This window comes from Caretta caretta, chromosome 5 (assembly GCF_965140235.1).
Source record: "Caretta caretta isolate rCarCar2 chromosome 5, rCarCar1.hap1, whole genome shotgun sequence".
NCBI classification, from domain to species: domain Eukaryota; kingdom Metazoa; phylum Chordata; order Testudines; family Cheloniidae; genus Caretta; species Caretta caretta.
In genome coordinates, this window is record NC_134210.1 from 101791129 (window position 1) to 101814320 (window position 23192).

Here is a 23192-nt window from a genome sequence, read left to right on the forward strand (position 1 = left end):
TTCACATTCTTCCCAAAAATATTTAGGAAAAATTTTGTTTGAGCTTGTAATGCCATTATCTTTAGCACTGAGAGCATAGAGTAAAGTCTTTATGAATGTGATCAATCACATTCCTGGTCAGAATTACATACTACATCTTTGCACAGGTTTTGAGCTATGAATTTGTCTCTGATAATTTTAACTGTTGTGTAATTAGGTTAGGAGGTCATCATCAACTTTAAATCTAGTTGTGTATTAACTTTAAAAAATTGCTTCTATTGTAAATGATTTTTCCTGGCAAAAATCTGTGTACAGATTGTGTACAATATCTGAACTTGCTGAGCAGCTCTGTCTATTAGAGTGAATTTGGTAAATCCCTCAGTTCCTCCACTTCACCATGACGCATGATGTTCAGCGCAATGAATTTACTCTGAGTTCAGCTCCCATGGTAACGGGCACATTTATAAATATCTAATTTGGGTGGATTCCCATTTTCCAAGAAAATACAGGTTCAGTTTAGCTACAGTAAAGCTTTAACCTAACTGATCAAGTCTCCTAAGCCAGAGAAAAGAGAGCTTTGGAATGACCTTTTCTGCCACGCACAGCATCATATGATACTTTGATTTGACATTCAGCAGCAACTTTAATAGTGACTTTAACTTGACTTCACCCATTTTTTAATGAAGAAAATCTTTCTTATATAAGCTGATCGGCTGCTTTTCAGAAGCATTATTTTATGCTCCAGCATCTTCACTTCAAGGGACCTGCATTTTCTTCTAGTTTTTATGTACCAGTCTCATTAACTGGTCTAATAATGGAAAGTAGCCTCTTAAAATAGAGAGACCAGAGTTAAAACAAAATTAGAAATAGGAGATCATTGTCTAAACTTGAGCTAAAGTCAACCCTGTAAAAGGATGCGTCTCGCCATATATCTGTTTGTGCCTGGGCTGCATTTGGCCTAGTATGTTAACAATATAAATCCATCACGCGTGGCTGTTTGGTTTGATTCAAACTCTTATCTTGAAGTGGGTAATGGTTTAAAAGTATATTTTAAAATAACATGACAGTCGGTCTTGTGATGCTAAACTGTATCTCCAATGTATGCATGAGGTAATAAAGAAATTATGAATGTTCCTCCAATGCTCTGGCATGAGTGATACAATGAATAACCTCTTAAAGTACAGGTTTACTCTGAAAAGGGGCTAAAGTTACTAGTGCTTATTCTTATTGCCTTCCAGAATCAGCATTGCTGAGAGGTGAGTTGGGTTCTGTTCCTCCTTGCCCATCAACAACAGACTTGTTCATCAAGTTCCAATCAACTACACCTGTGCAAATCCATTATAGGCTGTGGTGTGTCACTAAAGGCATAATTTGATCGCTAGAACCTGTATTATTGGTGATGATTCATAGATTCATAGATATGATGTGCAAGATGGAAAGAATCCAGCTTGTCTCTCAGATCCCAAGTTGAGTTTGAAGGGCTAGTAGTTTGGAGGGGAGGTGTAAAGTAAACTTGGCACATTTGCCATGTAACTCACTGCCAGCCAGTAAATACAGAACCCAGCCTACTAACGGTAGAGTCTCACTTTTCAGAGCAAATTTGCACAAGAATACCAATGGCTTTCCCTTTCCAGTTTTGTCAACTAAACCAAGTCTGTGTCACAAGCGAGTTCCCAGCTGATTAAATTGGAAACTCCAGAAAAAGGACCCACACCTGTGAGCACTTTCTAGACAAAAGCACTGTCATATACCATTATAACTTAGTCTTCACTCTCAAATGCTTTCATATTCCTCCTTTTAAAGTGCTGGAGGTTGACTAGGATTCTTCTAGCTCACTTGAAGCTACCCATGCCCCAAATAACATCCTGACCAAAAGGCAGTATTTCTCACCTGTGAGGAATGCGGGGGAAGCCTTTTGGGTTTTGTTGTATCAGTGGTGGTTTTGCTTTGTTTGTGGGGTGGGGAGGAGAGAAATTCTGGAAGTGGAGGCAAAGATCAACTTTCTTTCTTCCCCTTTCTCCCTCCCTGTTCCTGCTGTTCCATCCCTATCCCTACCCACACAGCCCTCCGTTCCAAGGGCGGAGGAAGAGGCATGCCAAAAGGCTGTGGACCTGTCTCCATAGTCTCCTTGAAGCAGATCTTCCCAGCCTTTGGAGTTGAGCACTGTGAGGGGGAGGAGTAGCCAGGCCATCCATACCCAGCTCCCAGCCATCTCAAACCAGGACCAGAAAACTTTCTGCAACAGCCCCACCAGCCATTTTGAATCTCACACATAGTGGGACCAAAATCACACATATTTTCTTACTGTGACATGGATCCCAAATCCTGCTGCAGCATCTGAGTTCAGTATGGGATTGTGGGCCATGGTTCCTCTCCTGCTCCATGACAAACACCCCTATTTGGCCTGGCCTGGCCCTGCTGGTAGCACAGCATGCCGCAGGGTGGGAATACTACACTGAAATGAAGTGCTACAGCACATCCAGGTGACACTGTTCAAAACTACTCTTCTCTCATGGTCCCTCCAGTAGCCCCTGTCCCTCACTGCAGTGAGGAGAGAGCTGGGGTTGGGAGAAGAGAGGACTGGAAGAAGGAGAAATGGGGGCTGTATGCTATATATATCACACATTCTTTCTGAAAAGCTGACAGTCTGTGACCCAGTGTTGCTGAGATTATATGTTGTAACCCACCCTGCCGTGCACACCCTTCTCTGACTTTCTATTGAGCTCATAAACCACTCATTTCACAAACCACTCACTAACCACTTACGTGGTGCCCTGTCAGTCTATGGAGCGCCTGTCCAAATAAAAAGGGTTCCTAAAACAACCTCTTCAGGAATTAACGCAAACACCTGAGTAATCTAAAACCCTATTTGTTACACATGCACTGGAACTTTCACTACTCCAAAGCGGGGGAGGGGGATTGGTTTTTTTTCAGCCAAGGGGTTGGATAAAGTTTGTGTTAGTTTTGAGGAGAGGGGAGTTTGGTAGCAAAACAACTGGATGTTTTTAAGCAGTAATGACCTCTCTGCTGGCCACTTCTAAGGTCATCAGGACCAGCTGATGAGAAGTGATGTTAACCCACCCAGTCACTGAACACCAGGAAATGCCCTATGTTACGTTAATTGTTGAAGCCATACAGTGAAAATTTGGGATACGAAAGGACTTTATGCAGAAGGTTTGATTTTGTTTGTAAGGATGACCGTTTCAGTTGGTGTGTGCAGAACATTTCTGGAGGGTTAATTCCTTGCACCTGGGGCCATCAGATTGTTTGAATCCTCTCCCAACATTTCATTCAGCTTGTATTGCTGTTTCAGCTAGACTGGCACCTTGCATGTGCATGGTGGTTATTCATTGGTATTCATGTGGGCTTGAAAAATCCACTCACCCAGACTTGGTAGGAAGCTACCCAGAGGAGTACCATTAACTTTTGCAGAATATAAGCCTTTATTGAAAATAAAATATAACTTTTCTAGTCCTTATGGTAACAAAGCATTCTTCCAAGTATGAACTATATATAAACTGGAGCCATGCCATATTCTTTAATCTGCAGATATTTCTGTGACTCAAAAACGGGGGCTGATTGAGAGGTTAGAGTAGAGAGACTTCAGAGCAGCTAGGAGACTCTGAGGTAGGACAGTGAGCAGAAAACAAGAGAAGAAACGGCCACAAACTGATATTTCACTATTATTATTATTTATTATTATTATTGCTGTCATGCTGCCTAGGAGCCCATTACGCTAGGGGCTGTACAAACATCATATGCTATTATAGGAAAAAGAAAAAGTGGAGTGAAGCCAGGGAGGAAAGACAACACAAGGAAGGAAGATGTAGTCAGGTATATTTTTAAAAGCTGACTAATAGACAGTCAAGTGACACTATGCAACTGTTAAATGTAGTGTCATAAACAGTACAGCTCTCTTATATAAATACAGGCTTCATAACTTTGTGGGGAAATGAACTTTGGGTGTATGGAAGGACAAGTATTTTTCTCTCTGACTGGTATCCTTTAGTCCTTGGACTAGTGGATTTTAGATACATTTTTGAAACCCTGTTTAATTACTGAAGGCAAAAATTCTTTATAATGGGGAAGGAATTGGATCCACTGCTTTCTCGGTGAAGAGATGGCAGTGTTAGAATAGATAAAAACACATCCTCTCTTTTGTATTTCTGAACAGTTTACTTAATTGGAGATATATGGAAAAAACCAGCACCACTGCGGACAGAGCATGCTTTGGTGGTGCAGCCTTTCCAGCCCCATCACACTAGTGTGGATTCCATGTTTAGACTGCAGAGGGGTACATGAGAGGTTCCAGATTGCAAAAGAGAAAAATAACATACAGACTACCCTGTTAACCTGGGAGGAGAAATGGGGTCCTGTCAGATACCCTTTTCTCTAGGCCAGTTAAACTTCTGGACATTTGTGGTAATTTGACTTGAACCAGCTCACCAGAGCCTAATGTGGTGGTTATAATTGCACTCTCCAGAAATGAATTTGGCAGGTGGAAAAAGGCTGTAGTACCTAGACAACTAGACAAGGAACAGAACTCTCAGGGTTACTGGAAGCCAGAGAAATATGGAAATTTAACTTCTGAATTGCTTTCCTGGACACTGTCATTCCCTGTAAAAATTCCTTTCAGATATGACCCTGATCACATAGGAGCAGACTTCAGAGCAGGTAGGAGAGTGAGCATGATGCTGAGAGCTCTGGCAAAGGAGCAGCTGTGGTAGTTATTGCCACAGATCTGGGGGACAGGGATTACAACCTGACAGCAGCTCTGGCTGAGTGAGAAATCCTGGAAGTAAGGAATGGAGTAAATCCAGGGTTTATGGAAGGGAAAAGGGGCACGAGCATGCATACCCCCAGAAACACTTGCCTCGATGATGGCCCTTTACTGCCTGGATCTCAGTAGTTGTCTTTGTATTGTGTACTTTGAAAGAGGGAAACAAATCCTTTGAACTGATTAATTTTTAAACTTGTAAAAATCATCATACTCTTTTCTTTTTTTTAATGGATTTTTATCACTGAGCAATATAGTGTACAATTTATTCAGTGGTGCAGCATGATAGTTTCCCTACTGGTACTAAGCAGTAATTTTGGTTTGACTTCTCAGTACTAATAATGTTCACCCTCTTTGCTGACAGATGCTGATCTGGAGTACATCCCGCATGGTCAGCTTCCTAGTGCATGCTTGACTTCTAGCTCCCGGACACTGAAATTTGAACAGGAGGCTGGGACCATCCGAGAGGAGAAGATGATTGCCACAGTAGAAAGAGGATGGGGAAAGAAATCCTTGTCTTCTCAAGACAGTGCAATACCTCCGATTAATCTAACAGATGACCAGCTTGCGTCTGGCCTCTATGGTAACTATCTGCAGAGACATAGCTCTGTTAATGCTAATTGTCTTTAATATTCAAACACAGTTGGAATAAATCACATGGCTCCTCATGTATAATTATAGAGGTAGGAGGAATATTTCCAGAAGAAACAGAAGTGAAGGTGAGGGACATTGTGAGTGCTATCATGTCCAGTCAATATTTAATTTTTAAATGGTAGGTTACAGTGTATTGTAAAATGGTTGAGTGCAGTTTGTTAATGACTTATCAGACAAAATCTAATAAGAGATAAATGTGGCTTAACATTTGCTACCCTTTAATGCCTGGTGTATATATATATTTTGTAATCATAGTGTGTTTAACTTTAAACTAATAAGTTGACTTACTTCAATGAATATTTAAAGTTAAATTCACCAATCTAAATAAACCTCACCTCCTCCCTGGTTAAATGAGTACTTGTCAAACATATTTCCTGTGCATAGATGTTATATATCTAACCTTCTGTTCCAACAAATTGGCAACTTCAGTGTTGGCACTCAAGTACTTGTCATTTGGCACCAAGAATTAGGATTTTATTGACAGACTAAATTAACCAGTTTCAATGGTTAGAAACTTGACACCGGCAACAAAACAGTAAAAATGTATCTGTCTCCAGGTTGCCATCAAGCAAAAAAACCCACCCCCTTAGATAACCTTATCTCTCAGTTTTCTGCTTCTGGACCTGATTTTCTGGATAGCTTTTTGTGTTTGTGTTTCCTGCACACAAACAACAATAGTTTGTTTGTAACTTTAATGTGCCAGTGGCTCCGTATATAGAAGGAATAAGACAAATCCACCTTAAATCTACAGATTAAATAAAGAGCTGTTTAAGATTATCTAAAACAAGCAGTTACACCCAAAGATGGTGCAAAACTTGTACTGATGCATGTGTTTGGCACTCTCTCCAACAGTATGTGCAAATAATGAAAGTACACTGAAGTCCATCATGAAGAAAAGGGATGGGGAAAAGGATTTGAATGGTGCAAAGAAGAACCTGCAATTTGTCGGTATAAATGGAGGGTAAGAGGAATCCTGTTTTCAAAAATATCTGACTATTCAATCAAAACACTTTTCTTCCTTTTCCCAGGACAAAACGAGGGAAGTGTACATAGTGGTACAGCAATTCTCTCAGAATTTTGAGAGCAATCCTGAAGGGTATGAATTAGAGGGGGAGAGAAATGAAATTTTTGTCTGGGATGATCTTATTGAGATCTTTCATTTCTGTGTTTTTTTTTGTTTTTATGGAAGCTACCATGTCACACATGGTCCCAAAGCTAAGTTTTTGTATACATAAGCTTTTAAAAAACTTAATACCAAGCAAACAAAGACCCATGGGAACACTTCTAATTTCAATGGAATTGTTTTTCAACACATACAGTTTTAATAAAGTGTGGACAATCAAGATATTGCAGTATTGTGCTGTCTGTATAAGATCAAGAAGTGAAATTGACTAAACATAAGTAGTGAAAAGCAAATTTTAGTTTAAAAATCTTTCCATTTTAAAATGTTATCAATTTCAGAATGTTACATCAACTTATCAGTTAAAGAAGGAACTTTCAAATAGGCACATCATTGTCTTTTTAAATGCTTTTTTGTTAAAGAAAAAAACAAATACTTTAAAAGGAAATTGAAAAGTAAAGCCTGAACATCTTACCTACACATTAAACAATTACTTACTATTGTATATATTGGGCAAAATTCTGACCCCGTTGTAGTTAGAGTTTTGTTATTGCAGTGGGGGTGAGATTTCACCTATTTCTGTAGATGTGAGAATGTATGTGTAAACAATCACTGAGCATCACATGTGTTCTTTAAAAACTCAGTAGATCAGGTAATTCATTAGAATCAGCGTCACAATGGTCTAACCCCTATTTATTTTTAATCTAAAAAGACAAAAGTTTCCCCATCATCATAGCACCGCAAAAAAACGTGTGTGTGTGTGGGGGGGAGATTGCTTCTGGTCTTAGGTAATATTAGCTTGGCAGGGGGAAAGGATGGAAGTGGAGAAGCCCAAGGCAATAAATTCCTCTCTAAGCAGGAGTAGTTTGTCTTTCATTTGAGTGGCTCAGGTAATATTTGGGGTTGTAAGAAGGTTTCTACTGTTAAAAGGGATGATTCTCTCTTTTTTCTCCAATAGTTGCATTGCACAGTCTCAGTCATGGAACAATGTGAATGTAATGGTCGAAGTGTCAGAGAGAGAATATGGTTTAGCAGAGATTTATTTAGGCATTAACTCTTAAATACGTATTCTAAAAATCTTTGGAAGACTTTTATCCTCACTTTTGACTATCAAAGAATGTAATGATCAAATCTAATCAGCTGCTTCATTCTCTTGAGATAATGAAGAATTACCCAGTAATCTAATACTGGATGTCTTACTAACATTTTTCTATTATTTCAGTTTTTCTGTGTATGATTAGAATTATCTTCAGAAGTTGTATCACTGGCTGGCGTCATTCTGAATTGCTATTTCAGGTCCTAAGCTAAGGCCCCAGTGCAGGAGAGCATATCTTCTCAGCAAAACACTAAGAATGTGTCATGGGACATAAGCACATAATTAAAGTTAAGCATGTGCTTAATTGCTTTCCTGAATTGGGGCCTTACTGTGCAACCTTTTGTCAAGCCACTTAATTTCTTTGCATCTGCATTCCCCCATCTATGTAAAATGGGAATGGTCTCTACCTCAGAAAGTTGTTTTGATGTTTGATTAATACTTGTAAAAGGCTTTGAAGTTCTTTGGATACCAATGGATAGTAATATACATGTGCAAAGTATTAGTTTAATCTGGCATTGATCAAATATCAAATGTCACTGAATGAAATCTTTCATGGACTATTTCTACAACTCCCGATTGCCATCTAGGTATGAAACCACATCGAGTGACGAGTCTAGTTCAGAAGAGAGTTCTTCCTCAGAGTCAGATGATGAGGGTGAAGGCGATGAGTATTCTCACCAGGAGGAGAGGTACAGCCTGCATAAGATGGAAGGAGGACATCATGAGCTTAATGCTGAAGATATTGGGTGTGTTGGTGTGGATGAGGAGGTGCAGGCTCAAGAGAGTGAGCCTGAGAAGGTTGAAATCAGAGAGAGGTGTGGTATATTTCCCTGTTTAATATATAATACTGCATAGAGCGGGCCTTTTTATTTTCAGTAGTACATCCTCATCATTGCTAATTACTATGTTCTGGAAAGCACAAACCTAGACTCTTACTGGCATGCTACCCACTTCCTGTGTCACTAGGTCAATGGAGACTATCTTTTAAAAACTGTAATTTTAGGCTTGTTTTGAGTACGCCTCTTCCTGATCATGTATTCTTCACTGTTCTCCATTCAACTCTTTGAATACTATATTCAGCGGGATCCCAATATGTAAATACTAAACTTCTCCCCAATTTATCTGCATGTGCTTGCTAAAAATGTAGCCAGGGATGGTAATCTTCACTGACCAGAAGAAAGGGATTGTTATGGTAAGAGGATTCTCTGTGAATAGTAAGAACATATCAGAGGACTATAGTTTTTTGCCACTTCCATTGTTTGTAATTGACTATATTCTTATAATATACATGCTCGCCCCATATCCAATTTAAAATAGTCTGTTTATAACTAGGTCCAGGTTATTTATAGTCAGTACAGGCCATCCCCTGATGACCAATGGCACTCATATTTAAAAACAAAAAAGAATAACACTTTCCTAACCACCTCATCAGAATAAAGCCTGAGAAAACATATGAATATTGCACCATGCCCTGCAGGTCAACAAACCGAACACTTACCACTCATCCATACTAGTCTTGAACTTGAGCCTGTCATCAGAAATGCCTCAGCTGATTTCAACTGCCAGGATGATGCACTGGCGGGGTGTGGTGTGTCAAGTGGATCAAGCCTCAGACCATGTAAATTAAAGCTTCCGTCATGCATTATACAGCATACCACTATCAAGCTTCTTTTTAATAAGGTTGACTGGTGATGAACTAGGTAAGATCGCATTGGACAAGCAATACTTACCCTTTCCGTACGTGGCAGACAGTACTGTGTTGTGGGTTGCTGCCTCCTACATAACAAGTACTGTAAGAATAGAGAGAGTGGTCTTACATCTGAACCAAGATAAAATACCCATTTAACACACAAGGTTTGCTAAAATGTAAAATGGTAAAAGTGCACTTGTAAAAATAAATAAGTGGCATCATAATGGCCACTGTGCTGCTCTAGGTAGACAAGCCCGATGTATCCTACGGGGCTGTGATTTCTAAAGCATTCTAGTGTGTTGTGCATTAATTGGTCTGTGCAGACCCTGCTGGTGTGCACTAAAGTACCCTTGTGCACTGTAACATAGTGCTGTTTGAAACAGCACTACACTGAAGCACAGTTGGGAACTTTTAGTGCTCACCAGCAGGGCTACCTGGGCCCATTAGTAAGCAGCACATTAGCGCGCTTTAGAAATCACATCATCCCGTAGGCTGTGTTGCTGTTCCATGTAAACAAGCCCGTTAGATAATAGTTATTCAGCTGTGGTATTTCAATGGTGATAAAACTTAATAGCAAAACATATGTGTATTTATCTCCTGCTAAATAACAAGTATGCACCACTACTATAAATAATTAAGGGTTTTTAATATACATGTGTTTAGACGATGACTTTTAAAGTCTTCTCTATTTTATTTATACAGTGCCAGAGGTAGGTGTGACATTTTACAGACAAAATAAAAATAACAGGTCTATTCTGCAAGGAACTTGCATTTGCATTTGAATTTCGATTTAATACGTAGCAAGGGATGATAAAAGGTGAATGAAGAAGGAGGAAGGTTACAGTGGTGAAGTTTATAAGATAAGTCTTTTTTTTTTTTTTTTAACCGGATTGGACTGTCTAGATCAGAGCCCCAGGTGCTATCCTACGAGCACAGGATGCAGTAGGTGTGCAGAGGCATAACCAAAGTGTGATTTTTTTTTTTTTTAACATCTGATTTCACGTGAGGTACCAAAGCTAGGAAAAACTGCTTTATATCACTGAAAAGCTAAAACCCCTAACTTTCCCGTGGATGTGTCTTCTATCCCTAGTGCTTCATAAAAGGCTATTGCTTGAAATTGTCGCTGGTCTCTCAGACCGTGCAAAAATACAGGCCATTTTCCACAGACCAGCATGCGATCAGCAACCTGGGCAATTCAACCCCAGTTGCTACATTCACATCTTTTAGTTCTTCTTTTGATTTTAAAATAAATATATTGCAGTTTGGGAACCATGTCAATAATAAGGGATGGGGAGGAGGTCAGTGATGGAAAAATAACAGGGATTCGAAGGAGTAGAGTGAAATCACATGTTGAACAGGGATTAGCAAGGGTGTTCCTGGCATCTGGGGTGTAATGAGAAAAGGCAAGGAGCCAGAGCTTACATTGCTTCTCCCCCATTAGTTCTATTTCCTTTTAATGCTGGTAACCGTTACCTCTGACAGTACAGAATGTAATTGGCATTTCATATAAAGGGTAAGTGCATCTAAAACTCAGGAGTTAGATGTTGCTCACCTTTATTAGTACTAATTATCCTGCTAGGTACATCTGGGCAACCTACTTTTTGTTCTGTTGTTGAAGGGCAATGGTGCAGCCTGTTCTTCTTTTCGCACTTAAAACTGCTGCCAGAATGGATTCCACATTTCAGCATTTGTGGCAGGGATGGAACCATTTGCTCCTTTGTAGCTTTTTGAAAAGTTACAAGGGAAACCATTTAAATCAAGAGGAACTAATTTACAAATGCCTTTTTATTTTGGTTTTGCTCCGCAGATATGAATTAAGTGAAAAGATGTTGTCTGCATGTAATCTACTTAAAAGCAACATAGATGATCCCAAGGCCTTAGCCAGCAAAGAAATGGTAAGCCCACTCCAGTGTAAAGTCACTACTCTGAAGGTTTCTCACTCATTCAGTCTCTTTTAGCACAAGTCAGGGTAACTTCCTGTTTTCAGGACTGTAAATTAAATAGTTGGGCAGAATAAAGACTGTCTTTAGACAGTCTCCGAATGTCATTTCTGGTCCCACATCAGAAGACTTTTGTCAACCAACCCATCCATACTACTTCATGCCAGAAATGTATTCATCCAAAAGACAAGCACATAAAAATAGTATTACTTATTAAAGGGCAGTTTCATTGCATTAGTGCATTCCACTTATATTTTAGAAAGTGCTGTGCTAATGTGGCTGGCAAGTTTGGATGTGGATCTGGTAACCACACTCCTGTGGGAAAATATATGGCATTGGGAGTTAGCATTCCTTTTGATTACAAAAGTACAGAGTATGTTCTGATGTGGAATGTGCTCTGCCTCTTTCCAAACGTAGAAGTACGTGCTGTTTCTTTCTCACTTGTGAAAATATTCTTAATATAGTACAAACAAGCAGAATGAGGTTGCTGTGCTAATATTATCTTAAAGAAATAATCACTTGTTAAATATGGAAATTACCTCCATCATCTTTGTGCATTTTGTGAGGGTTTTCTGAAGATAAATTAATGTAGATTGCTGTAAATATAATGTGAAATTGTGTTCTTTACTTACAACTACAGCTTTATAATTGGAGGAGGTGTGAAATACAATAATCAAATGCCTGACTGCCAGTAATGGGAAGCACTGCAGCTCCTGATTTCCAGGTGTTCAGCACCTCTGATAATCAGGCCAAAGGTCTCGAACCTGATGTCTTTCTAATTCTGATTTGGGCCTGACATTGTTGGTTAATGTTTGGGTGACATATAGTTTTAATCCCTGTATTAGTCCTGTCTGCTCTGGTAGTTTTTCATGAAAAGAACAAACTTTCAAGCTTAGTGGGTGTCGAAAATGTCCATAATGGAATAATCAGGTGATTATTTTTGCCCAGCAAGGGTAATTTGAACATGTGCATTATTTTTCATGCTCAAACTGTTTACAAGCACAAGTGGGTTCTCTGTAATTGAGAACTCCAGTCTAATCAGCTCTAGTTCCCTCTATCTATGAGTTGGAAATGAACCTTGTGCAAAATGTTCAAACTTGGGCATCCAAAGTTAGTCACCTAAATAAGTGGTATGATCTTTTATCAATGTATTGAGCATTCTCAGCTCCCAGAGATGCCTAAATATGATGATGTGCCTGAATGTAGGCATCCACATGTAGAAAGCATGGTCCTTATTCACAGTTTGATATTTGCTATTTACAAAATACCATATTGGTGAAATTTTGGTGTATACTGCTTTCTAAAATAAGAAAATATTTCTATGTGTACCACTAAAGGGCATTCTGTATTAATAATCATTGTTTGATTGTTTCTCTTTGGTAGTGCCCACAGTATGCTAGGTGTTACATAAACAAAAGGGACTATACTAACAGTTTACACCCTAAAAGTTGTATGTTATCAAGGATAATGGCATGGCTTAGGTAATAAAACAAGACATAAAGGAAGCTTACAATCTCTGGCCCTGGTTCTGTCTCAAGATCTGCTAACACAAGTGCCAGGGACAGCACCAGCAAATACTAATGCAGCATAAGGGCCTAAAGAAACACACTGAGTGAATACACCATTGATTGCCCTGGGATTTCTTGATGAGAGTAGGTTTCCCTGCCTGTGAGTCTTTGTATTGAAGGGAGTAGAGCTGGGGAGAGACCAGAACTAGAGAATGGAGAGGGAGAGAAGGGAGAAATATCTGAGTCCTTCCAGGTTAGGACGGAGACACCGTGGTGAGGCAATATAGGGAAGCTTGCACTGTAGCTGTGCACTTGAAAAACTTCAGTTTTTATTGCTGTCAGTCTGGTACGCTTCCCTAAAACAAGACTAATATGTACACTTAGTTAACTATGTAAGGAGAGAGTTACCATCGCAAGCCCTGCTCCTATCAGTCAACACTTGATACCTATGAATTCTGGTGCCAGTCATTTGTCAAACTTCGGACCACCAGAGAGACAGGCAAGCTTCCTGGAAATGAGGTGAAATAGGTAGAAATTAACAACCTGAGTTTCACATGGAGATTTGTGGGAGGAAAAGATTCAATTTTTATTTCTTGGGTTTGAGTTGAATACTTTCTGCCCACATCGGACTAAAGAAGTCTTGGTTTCCTGAACTGCCACCTTGTGGGCCAGAAAACACTATAAATAGTACATGCATCTAAAAATCTTTTTGTTTTGTTTTTGGCAGAGATTTTGTTTAAATACCATCCAGCATGAGTGGTTTCGCGTATCGAGTCAAAAGTCAGCCGTTCCTGCAATGGTTGGAGACTACATAGCTGCTTTTGAAGAGCTTTCTCCCCCTGTCCTCAGACACATAATCAACATGGCAGATGGGAATGGCAACACAGCTCTCCATTACAGTGTGTCACACTCTAACTTTGAGATTGTAAAGCTGCTTTTGGATGCAAGTAGGTTGGCTGTTTTTGAGGGGATTTTGGGATGGGTTGTTTTTTTCTTTCTTTTTTTTTTTTGGTGTGTGATCCTCACAGGTAACAACATCTTGCCGGTCAGCTCCAGAATTCTGGGTTTGGGCTTCCTCCAGCAGAATCCCTCCAGAATTTTAATTCTAGAACAGTACAGTGCAACTTCACACTAAAATAGCACTGGGAATTAAGGATTCCAGACTTGCTTTGCGGGTGATGGTTTTTGCTTAACTTGCAGAAGAGAAGGCAGTGTTGTCTAGTTGTTAGACTAGGCAACTGGCATCTAAATTCCTAGGTTAGATTCCAGATTTTGCCAGAGACTTGCTGAATGGCTAATCTAGCCACTGACTTAGGGGTTGAGCCTGGCCACCACCTCAGCACCTATGCGCTACCCTGATGGCAAATGGGGACTATAAAGGTGCTGCAGCAGCCAGGGGAGAGTTTCCCTAGCCCAGGAGCAGAGTGGGGCTGCCACATGTAGCCCTATACTGCCCCCTTTCCAGCCCAGTGTAAGGGGGGGAGGGAAAGAAATAGTGGTCGTAGGGAGAGTTGGCACAGTGACTGCTTTGGGCTGCAGTTCAGGCAGTGGACAGCCCAGCTAGGGCTGCTGTAAATTAGAGCTGGCCCCTGGCAAAAGGTAGATAGTGTAAGGGTAGTCCAGAACCCACCCCACCTCACATGGGCTGTGCCCCAAGTGAGGTACAGAACAGAATTTGTCTCTGTAAAATAGCTATAATACTTACCTGCTGTACCTCAAAAGGGTGTAGAGAGGCTTGATTAATGCTAGTAAATTGGTTTGTGGTTCCCAAATTAAAGGTGCTATACTAACGATTGTTCATCAGCAAAAATAGAAACACCAGCTAGAGAATGAACATAATGTAACAATGCAGCACATCCAGCACCAAAGACTTCCTCCTCCGTTGACAGGAAAACAAGCACTTCAAATGCTGTAGGCTGGCTTGAACACAGGCCGGGTGGAAGCAATGAGTCACTGAAGGAGAATGTGACAGGACTGAGTTCTGATGCAAGCTCTAGACTGTTGGAAATAATTTTCTCTCCTACCTCCCTGAATATCTCAAAGTAGCATGAGCAGGCTGCTGCTGTGTGGGAAGCCATTGTTTTTCAGTCCACAATAGCCAGTGTAGTTGCATTAGTAATTAAATGAAGTGACTGGAATTGGAAATGCCAACAATTATGGGCTAGTGTGATGTGAAAAGGACTGTTGTGCCAGGCATCCTGTTAAAAGGTTTAGAATTCCTTCCTAAGTGTCAGTGTGGACAGCTCTTCCTTTAATTACTGTATGTGAATGGTCACTAGACACATGAAACAGTGAACTTCCCAAATCAGCTCTGTGCATAGGTGCAAAATCTCCAGCTGGCAAGGATGGGGTGAGTTGTAATAGCGCAGAGTGGCTCTCAACCTTTTGCAATCTGTCACCCAATGTTACAACAGAAACAAGGTTCAGGACCCTCCCCTCCCATCCTGCTATAAAGACGGGGAGGGTAGTTGAGAACGCACTTCCTAGGAGGCATTTAAATGCTGAGGTGGATCAGTCAAGTAAGAATGGCTTCAGCTAGCACCACCACAAGGTGTAGCATTTGTCACCTGCAGCAGAGCAGCACTTAAAAGGGGTCAGATATTTTTCTGCCCTTTGAAAATCTTTGATCCTTTCAGCTGAATTCCCCAGTGGTAACTGGGGGGGCCAGCATGTTGGCACTGGAAAGCAAGCCTGGATCTCTGTAGCTGGTTATAGCCAGTATAATTGACTGCCACTCCTCTGAGACATGGATGCATACATTTTCTGACACCTTCCCATCCTGCTTCTTCTTCCTGCATCGCTTTTGCAAATGCCATTTTTGTTTGAAAAGCAGGGAGAAACGTGAAGATGTTGCTGTGAATTTTTTTTCTGGTGGTAAATCTGCAGTGGAGCTGAAACTTCAAGCCTCTTACAGAAACCTTATATAAATCCCCTCTTGCCCTCCAAATGATAATTAAAATATGATCACATTCGAAAGCTATTGGATTCTAAATGAGTACTAACCCCACTGAACTCAAAAATTTTAGGAATAGAAGACAGACTGGTATATTAGGTTGGAACAAAAAGATTATTAGTTCCCGACACTTCCTCAGCGGCCTTACTGTATTGGTTCCCAGACAAGTATTTGTTAGAGCTTGAAACCTTTTAACTGGAAAGCCTTTTCTAAAGCTCCAAAACAAGTCAGAGTATCTTGTTCAAAACTTTAAAATGCACCAATATAAGTAGCTAAAGGAAAACGTGCTGTGGGGAAACCTTTTGGTCTTGAATTTCATTAGCCATAATCACTAATTTAATTATATTTAGGGAATCCTCATTCCAAAAATGAAATAAAGGCTCACCCAGCTAGCCTGCCCCAAATTCCAACCCAAGGCTGGTATTGTATGTAATATTCTTGTAAAATTTCCATAATTTTTTAAAGTTTAACAGTACCTCAACAGTGACAAATTAATTGCTTTGTATCCTTTCTGTGGCAAGTATGTCATACATGTAACGAAGCAGAATGATTTTTTCTTTGGTTCAAGAGCACCCTTTTTTCCTCAGCTTTCCTTTGAATTGCTTTCATTATGTGAGCGACTACTGCAAATTCAATAGGCCGTTCTCAGAGCAATTTATTCAGTTCATTACTACAATTCCTGCTTTCCAAAGAAACTATCTCATTCCTCTGCAGATGTTTGTAACGTAAATCATCAGAACAAGGCTGGCTATACCCCCATCATGCTGGCTGCTCTTGCAGCTGTGGAGGCTGAGAAAGACATGCGAATAGTGGAAGAACTCTTTGGCTGTGGGGACGTGAATGCTAAAGCCAGTCAGGTCAGTACTGTCGCACTCAGATACCATTCAAAGCTGTTTTGCTTTGTAAATTGACTATAAAGTTGCCTTTATTGCAACCGCAGAGCAGATGTGTGACTTTCCATTAGTTCAGAGTTTGCACGGACTGTACGCAGCCAGTTACTGCCTCTTGACATCTGTGTGTATGGTTTTGGTTCCTGTTTACAAAATGGAGCCATGGAAAAATATTTGAGCTTTAAATAAGATGTTTCTTTTTCAAGTGCCTCAACTGTCCTTTTAATTTTTTGGGGCACTGTGTGGAAAAACAAAACTGAATTTCAGGAGAAGTTTGTAAACTCTGTAGAACTCATAGTTCTTTATACTTTGTGAGATATTGTTACCGCAACTTTTCTCCTAAAGCAGATCTTCTCTTGTGATAGTTTTGACTTCTTTCAGCAGTTGCAGATGAGAGTGAGTGTATGCATGTGCATGTGTAGGAGCTAGAGGACTCAAACAGGTGCTGTCTGACAGTCCCAGCCCCTTGGTTGGTTGTTACTTCAGCTATGATTTTCCTTTCAGGCCGGCCAAACTGCTCTGATGCTGGCAGTAAGTCATGGACGGATAGACATGGTTAAAGCTCTGCTGGCCTGTGGTGCAGATGTCAATATCCAGGATGATGAGGGCTCTACTGCTCTGATGTGTGCTAGTGAACATGGACATGTAGAGATAGTAAAGCTCTTGCTGGCTCAAGCCGGATGTAATGGCACCCTACAGGACAATGTGAGTTGCCTTTCCAGACACTGCTCTACCTTTCCACCAGATAACTTTTGGAATGTTGATTTATTTTTACTGAATGGAGAGATTCAAAGATCTACTTACGTGAAATTTATGGCTGAAATAGAAATGCCAGAATCTTATTAGTCTTAGTGCACGCTGTGATTGTTTTTCTTTTAAATACATGGTTTTCTGAGCACTTCCAAAAATCAGGGCTCCCTTATTAAGGTGCCTAAACTTAGATGCTTAACTTCACGCATACAAGTTGGGGGGCGGGGAGGCAATGTGTGTGCTCAACTGAGAATGATATGCTTGTATGTTTCTTGGGTTAGAAAAGATCACTGCACCCTGTGTGAGTAGACAGAGCAGGGGTTCTCAAACTGGGGGTTGGCAACCCTCAAGGGGTCGTGAGGTTATTACATGGGGGGTCACAAGCTGTCAGCATCCACCCCCAAACCCTGCTTTGCCTCCAGCATTTATAATGGTGTTAAATACGTTTAAAAGTGTTTTTAATTTATAAGGAGTGGTCACACTCAGAGGCTTGCTGTGTGAAGGGGTCACCAATACAAAAGTCTGAGAACCCCTGAGATAGAGGATTTGATCAATATATCCTTTAAAACTTGAGAATGTCTTGACTGAGTATTATGGTTGTGTTCTTGGTGACAGTATTGTTCCAGGGTATGTTTGGATTCTAGCTATTACTGTCACCCAGTTATTCACTTTCAACCCTTACACAGTCTGGCTTTTTTTTTAATTTGGGGGTTCAACTTCCCTGTACAACAGTTATAACACTTTCAGTACATAAACCTTAGTCAGGAAGGTCAGTTGGTTTTACTGCCATCAGAGTGAGTGGTGTACAATAGCTGGCCTCATCGGGCATGTCTACATTGAGATAAAAAACCCATGCCTGGCCCGAGTCTGCTCGCTCCGGCTCGTGGGGGTTGGGCTCTGAAGCCGAAAGATCACTATGTAAGTGTTCAGGCTCTGGCTGGGAGCCCGAGCTGTGGGACCCTGCGAGGGTGGAGGGTCCCAGATCTCAGGCTTGAGCCCAAGTCTAAACATCTACACAGCAATTTTTAGCCCCACAGCCTGAGCCCGAGTCAGCTGACCCAGGCCAGCTATGGCCATTCCTCGAGGCTTTTTTCCCTGTATAGACGTACCGATAGACATGTGAATGAGGTTACCTTGGTGTAACAGGTCCCTTCTTAAAGCAGTCTAGGGCCACCGGAGACAGGTGCTAATTTTAAGCAGCCTGTCAACATTCTGTCGGTCACATTGGTGGTGCCTAAAATTTAGGTGATGCTATGGCACCAACCCTGACTTAGGTACTATGGTGCTGTCACTTACACAAGCCATTCAGTTGTAGATCTGTTGAGATTAAATTACCTCCAGTTCTTTGATATGGGCAAGTACCTTGCTTGGTACTTTGGCATTTTTAAGGAATGATTATATTTCTACTGGTCCCCTTTTAGGACCAAGAATTTGGTTTCCAGCTGCCATTATGGAAATGAGCTCTGTGCTATTGATTTGTGCCATCCTGCTAATGATTCAGGAACTTTGCTGAACACTTCCTGCTTTTCCAGGACAAATCTGTGTACACCCCAAATGTACCAGTGTTCCTCTCTCAGCACAAATATCCTTGTAGTTGACCACCCCACCCCCTGTCCATTCAGTAGAATTAAACATGGCAATCACTCCTCACCACCTGATAAGGAAGCATTTCACTTAAAGGTGGCCCATGCAAAGATCAAGGCTGCACCTTCCTTTAGGTTGGTCTTGACTGCTCTAATACCAAATGCCACAGCAATAGTTAACAAGTCTGCTCCTCCCAAACATTTAACTGTGATGCCAGCTTTAATGCTGGTGGTGTAGTGGAAACTTGTGTGGACAAGGGAAGAAGAGGCTGGCAGCACACTAGTGAGCACTGGTGATATCAGTTCTGAACGCTGTTATTGGCAAATCCCCTCATGCCCTGTGAGCTAAAAATCACTGGTCAGCAGGTGCTACGGCTGAGTGATGCCTGCATCCATCACAGCTTGGCCTCAGGAGGGGAAGCAAACACTAGCTCCACAGGAGGGAGAGTCAGGGCAGGGAGAGCTTCTCTTGACTGACTTGTGTGCTGTGCAGGAGAGGGTCAGAGATAAGGAGTCAACTGTCCCGCTGTCTGGAATGGCACAGGACTGTGGGTGCCACTTTTAGGGCAGACTGTCAAGAGCCAGGGCACGAACCTCAAACAGGTTGTGAGCTCCTGCACTATATCAGCCTTAATAGGCAGCCTTGGGGATGCCAATCTATCTTGCCACCCAGACAAGCCTGCCTCTGTGATAGCTGGCCCCTTACACCAAAAATCACAACAATATTCCGGTTAGTCACAGTCCCAAAGGACCAATCACTTACCAAGGTCCAGTGCACCCTAGATCTCTCACTAAAGACACTTGTAGCCAATCCTATTGTAAACTAATTAACAGTTTATTAACTCGGAAAAAGAAATAAGAGATTTATTTACAAGGTTAAAGCAGGTAAACACACACACACAAATAAGGTACAATCTTATGTTCCCCTATGATTTTGAAATAAATAAAATATTTTCTGACGCAAGAAAACAATATCTGTAAAGAACAATATTTGTGGGTAGACTCTCAGCCAGGTGCTTTTGGAATTAGGAATGCAGCTGCTCTTACTCTTAATGGGAGTTATAACACAGCTAATTCTCATTGTATCTGATAAACTTTTATCCCTCCCTTCACTTCTCTTCCCCTCCCCACCAACAATGCAATTTCTCTCAAGCAAATTCAAACCAATCTCCTGAAATCACTGGTTTTACACAGAATTACCTGTAACGTTATTGTAATAATGGCACACTCATTCTTTCTCAGCTATAATCCAGTCCCCTTGTTGAGAGAAATTATGAGGCCTCTGGCACTTGGATTGCCTCATAAAACAGAAGCACAAGGCTTGTTGTCACTTAATTATAATAAAGGAAATTAAACAGGACCCTAAATTAGGCTGGCTGTTGGAGCAATAGGGCCTCATTTCAGTAACTTCTACTCTCTGTAGACTGAAGGAGCTTTTAAGGGGCTTGGTAATGCAAATGAACATTAATTTCTTTTTCCTTTTCATTCTTTAAGGATGGCAGCACAGCACTTTCCATAGCCCTGGAAGCGGGACACAAGGACATAGCCGTTCTTCTTTATGCTCATGTAAACTTTTCCAAACCCCAGTCACCGGTTAGTATGTTAAATGTTCCAGGTCGCTGAACACGGAGTTTACATGGTATCTCTCTGTTCTTGAGACTAAACATGGGAAAAATGATGTGGTCAGTGTCTGGAGAGGCCAGGCTTTAAGCAAAGAACTTTTTAGAGAGGCAAGGTGGGTGAGGACCAACTTATGTGACCTCAGCCACCTCTTCTCTCTCATCCTGGGACCACCATGGCTATAACAACACCGCATACAAAGAACTTTGACAGCGCTATGTAGGTCATCTGTCTGTGAATATACTCCCTCTGACTGCACGCACAAGTGCATATAGCTTGTGGGTACTTCTTGTTTGGTAAATACTTAGCTTCTGAAAGGTATTGGGTGGGCAGCACAGGATAGGACAATCTGTGTTTATTCACAAGACAACCTTTAAGCAAATAGTGCAATACAGACCAGGACAGCCTGGACCTGGCGAGAGAACACTTCCTACCCCTTTCTCTCTGGGTGAGGACAATTCATCGTCTGTGTTAAATCAGAGATCCACGTAGACTGGCCAATGTACAAAGTTTCTTTTGCGTAATTGTGATGCCTGTTACAGAGCAAGTCATCAAAGCAAGGCCAGCTCTAGTTTTGTTGTAACCCTAGACAAACTGGCAAATATCCACCAACTCTCACAGTCGGCACTTGTCTTCATGATAAACAGTTCCTAAATGTTTTACTACCCATAATACTGTGCTGCTTCAGACACTAGGCTCTATGTAGCCAGCATAGCTGCTCCTGGACTGAAAGAAAACACATTACCTGTTCTATATAGGTTGAATTTTAATTGCTGCCTTCATAAACTGAAGGGACAGTGGTTCATGTGCAGTCTGTTTTAATCTCTTTATTTAATTAGCTGAATTCAGTTAACTAACTGTTCTTTCCTTTCCCCTTTCTAGAGTACACCTAGGCTCAGCAGAAAGACATCTCCTGGTCCTACCCGCAGAGCCACGTTTGATTAGTAATGCACGAATATCTGTACATTTTAATGCCATCTCTAAGCTGCTAATTGTTACTGTATTACAGAGACAGATACTGAATGTAATTGTTTTGTGCCTGAACTCACCAGCAAATTGAAAGCAGAACCTAGTGCTAAAGGTAGAAGACTATAAACTTGAAGAAAGCATACAGTTAGATAGTAGTCTGCTAGGAACATAGCCAGAACCATTCTTTTGTCATCTATCCATCGTTGCAGGATACAGCCTAAATCCTGTTTCTCTTTGCTGCAGAGTCTATTCTGTTGAATTATGTACAGTTTAGGAATTTTAAGCTATCTTCACAGGTATGAGTGTTTTTCCCCCCTTTGGACAAGTGTCATAGTCTCCAGGGCACTTTTTAATTGTTCTCTAAAATATTTATATTTACTTTACATGGAGCTATTGGCAATTATTATTTTCATAAATGTCATTCCAATACGGTTTTGAGTTTTTTAATTTTAAAATGATAAAAATTGCAATTTCTTATGTCGTCAGCTCTTTGGAGCTTGGGCTGGTGGGTTGATGGTTTAGGAATAGAAGAAGGGCTCTCTGTCAGGTCTGAAATTAGCTAAATAAATGAGTTGTCACCAGTTGGATGTATTGTATAACTTTTATATTAAAGATAATTGTATCTATAAAATTTAAATCGCACAGTATTTTCAACATTTTATATTCTCTAGTAATTAAAAACTACATAAAGAATTACATGTATTGTTACCATATTTTTATTAACTATGTGTCAGTGTCCATAGGATCCATACATAATGTTTATCAGAGAATAAAATTAGAGGCATTAGCTGTATGTTCCTCTATAGTGGAATTAAGTAGTTCTCAGTGCATATTTATGGAATGCTGTTACCTTGTCACATTCACTTTAGTCATATGTAGTTAAATGTTTGAAGTGCCTTAGACTCTTGCCATATTTTCAAAATAAAATTTCATTATGCTGTTTTACTCCTCTGCTGCTTTAGTTGTAATCTACCATCATCCAAAAGGCTGAGAATTACAAGTGCAGTAGTGAAGCATGCTGGATTGATCAAGGCTGAGATGAGTGGATAGTTCAACACTCTGAGGTGTTACTGAGGTGTTAACGTTGTCAGCTGACTTCACTCATTCATCTCCCATAGCCCTGATCAAGTTGTACTTGGTAGCTACAGGTTTTAAGAGTTTCACTAGGCAAACAAGTCCCTGTCTAGCCATCTCCATGAGATGAGGGTGTAACATGGAACCATTTTGTCTCAGATTGCTGTTGTCATGAAACTTATAATTGAAAATCTAGTTTCACAAGTTTTAAACTGTTATTGATGTTGGTCAATTTTCACATTTTGTACAGCTAGTCTTTCCATTGAATGTCATTATTAATAATCCTTACCACTGACGTTGCCAGTGCCTTTTATTTGAGGATCACAAGGCACGTCACAGAGGGGGACAGATGTTCTTATCCCTTTCTACTGGACAGGGAAATTGGGGCACAGAGAGAAATGAAGTGACCTTCTTAGTACATCACACCCTTGTGGGTCCCCCTTTCCCCTCCACCTACACACACTGAACAAAAAGAAGCCACCAAAAATCGGCCCGTGCCTGGGTGATAGCCAGCTGAGAAGGAGGCAGAGAGGAGCTAATTTCCAACGGGTTAAGGAGCTGTGTAGATGTATGTTCTTGCTCTCACTAC

The 23192-nt window shown here is 40.8% G+C and overlaps 1 protein-coding gene across 7 annotated transcripts in view; it reads left to right on the top strand.

Annotated features, from left to right (window-relative positions):
- Positions 1–22474, top strand: part of KANK1 (KN motif and ankyrin repeat domains 1) — a 167910-nt gene extending 145436 nt beyond the window's left edge. For 6 of the 7 annotated variants that reach the window (XM_048850877.2, XM_048850875.2, XM_075128752.1 and 3 more), the window contains 9 exons: positions 5121–5339; positions 6263–6371; positions 8214–8441; positions 11124–11211; positions 13492–13711; positions 16432–16574; positions 17112–17312; positions 20435–20533; positions 21443–22474. In XM_048850877.2, coding sequence (XP_048706834.1) covers positions 5121–5339; positions 6263–6371; positions 8214–8441; positions 11124–11211; positions 13492–13711; positions 16432–16574; positions 17112–17312; positions 20435–20533; positions 21443–21505 — 1370 coding nt within the window. In that variant the 3' untranslated portion in view covers positions 21506–22474. The remainder of the gene's footprint in view (positions 1–5120; positions 5340–6262; positions 6372–8213; positions 8442–11123; positions 11212–13491; positions 13712–16431; positions 16575–17111; positions 17313–20434; positions 20534–21442) is intronic. The other variant, XM_048850880.2, reaches the window with a different exon arrangement.
- Positions 22475–23192: the final 718 nt, after the last annotated feature.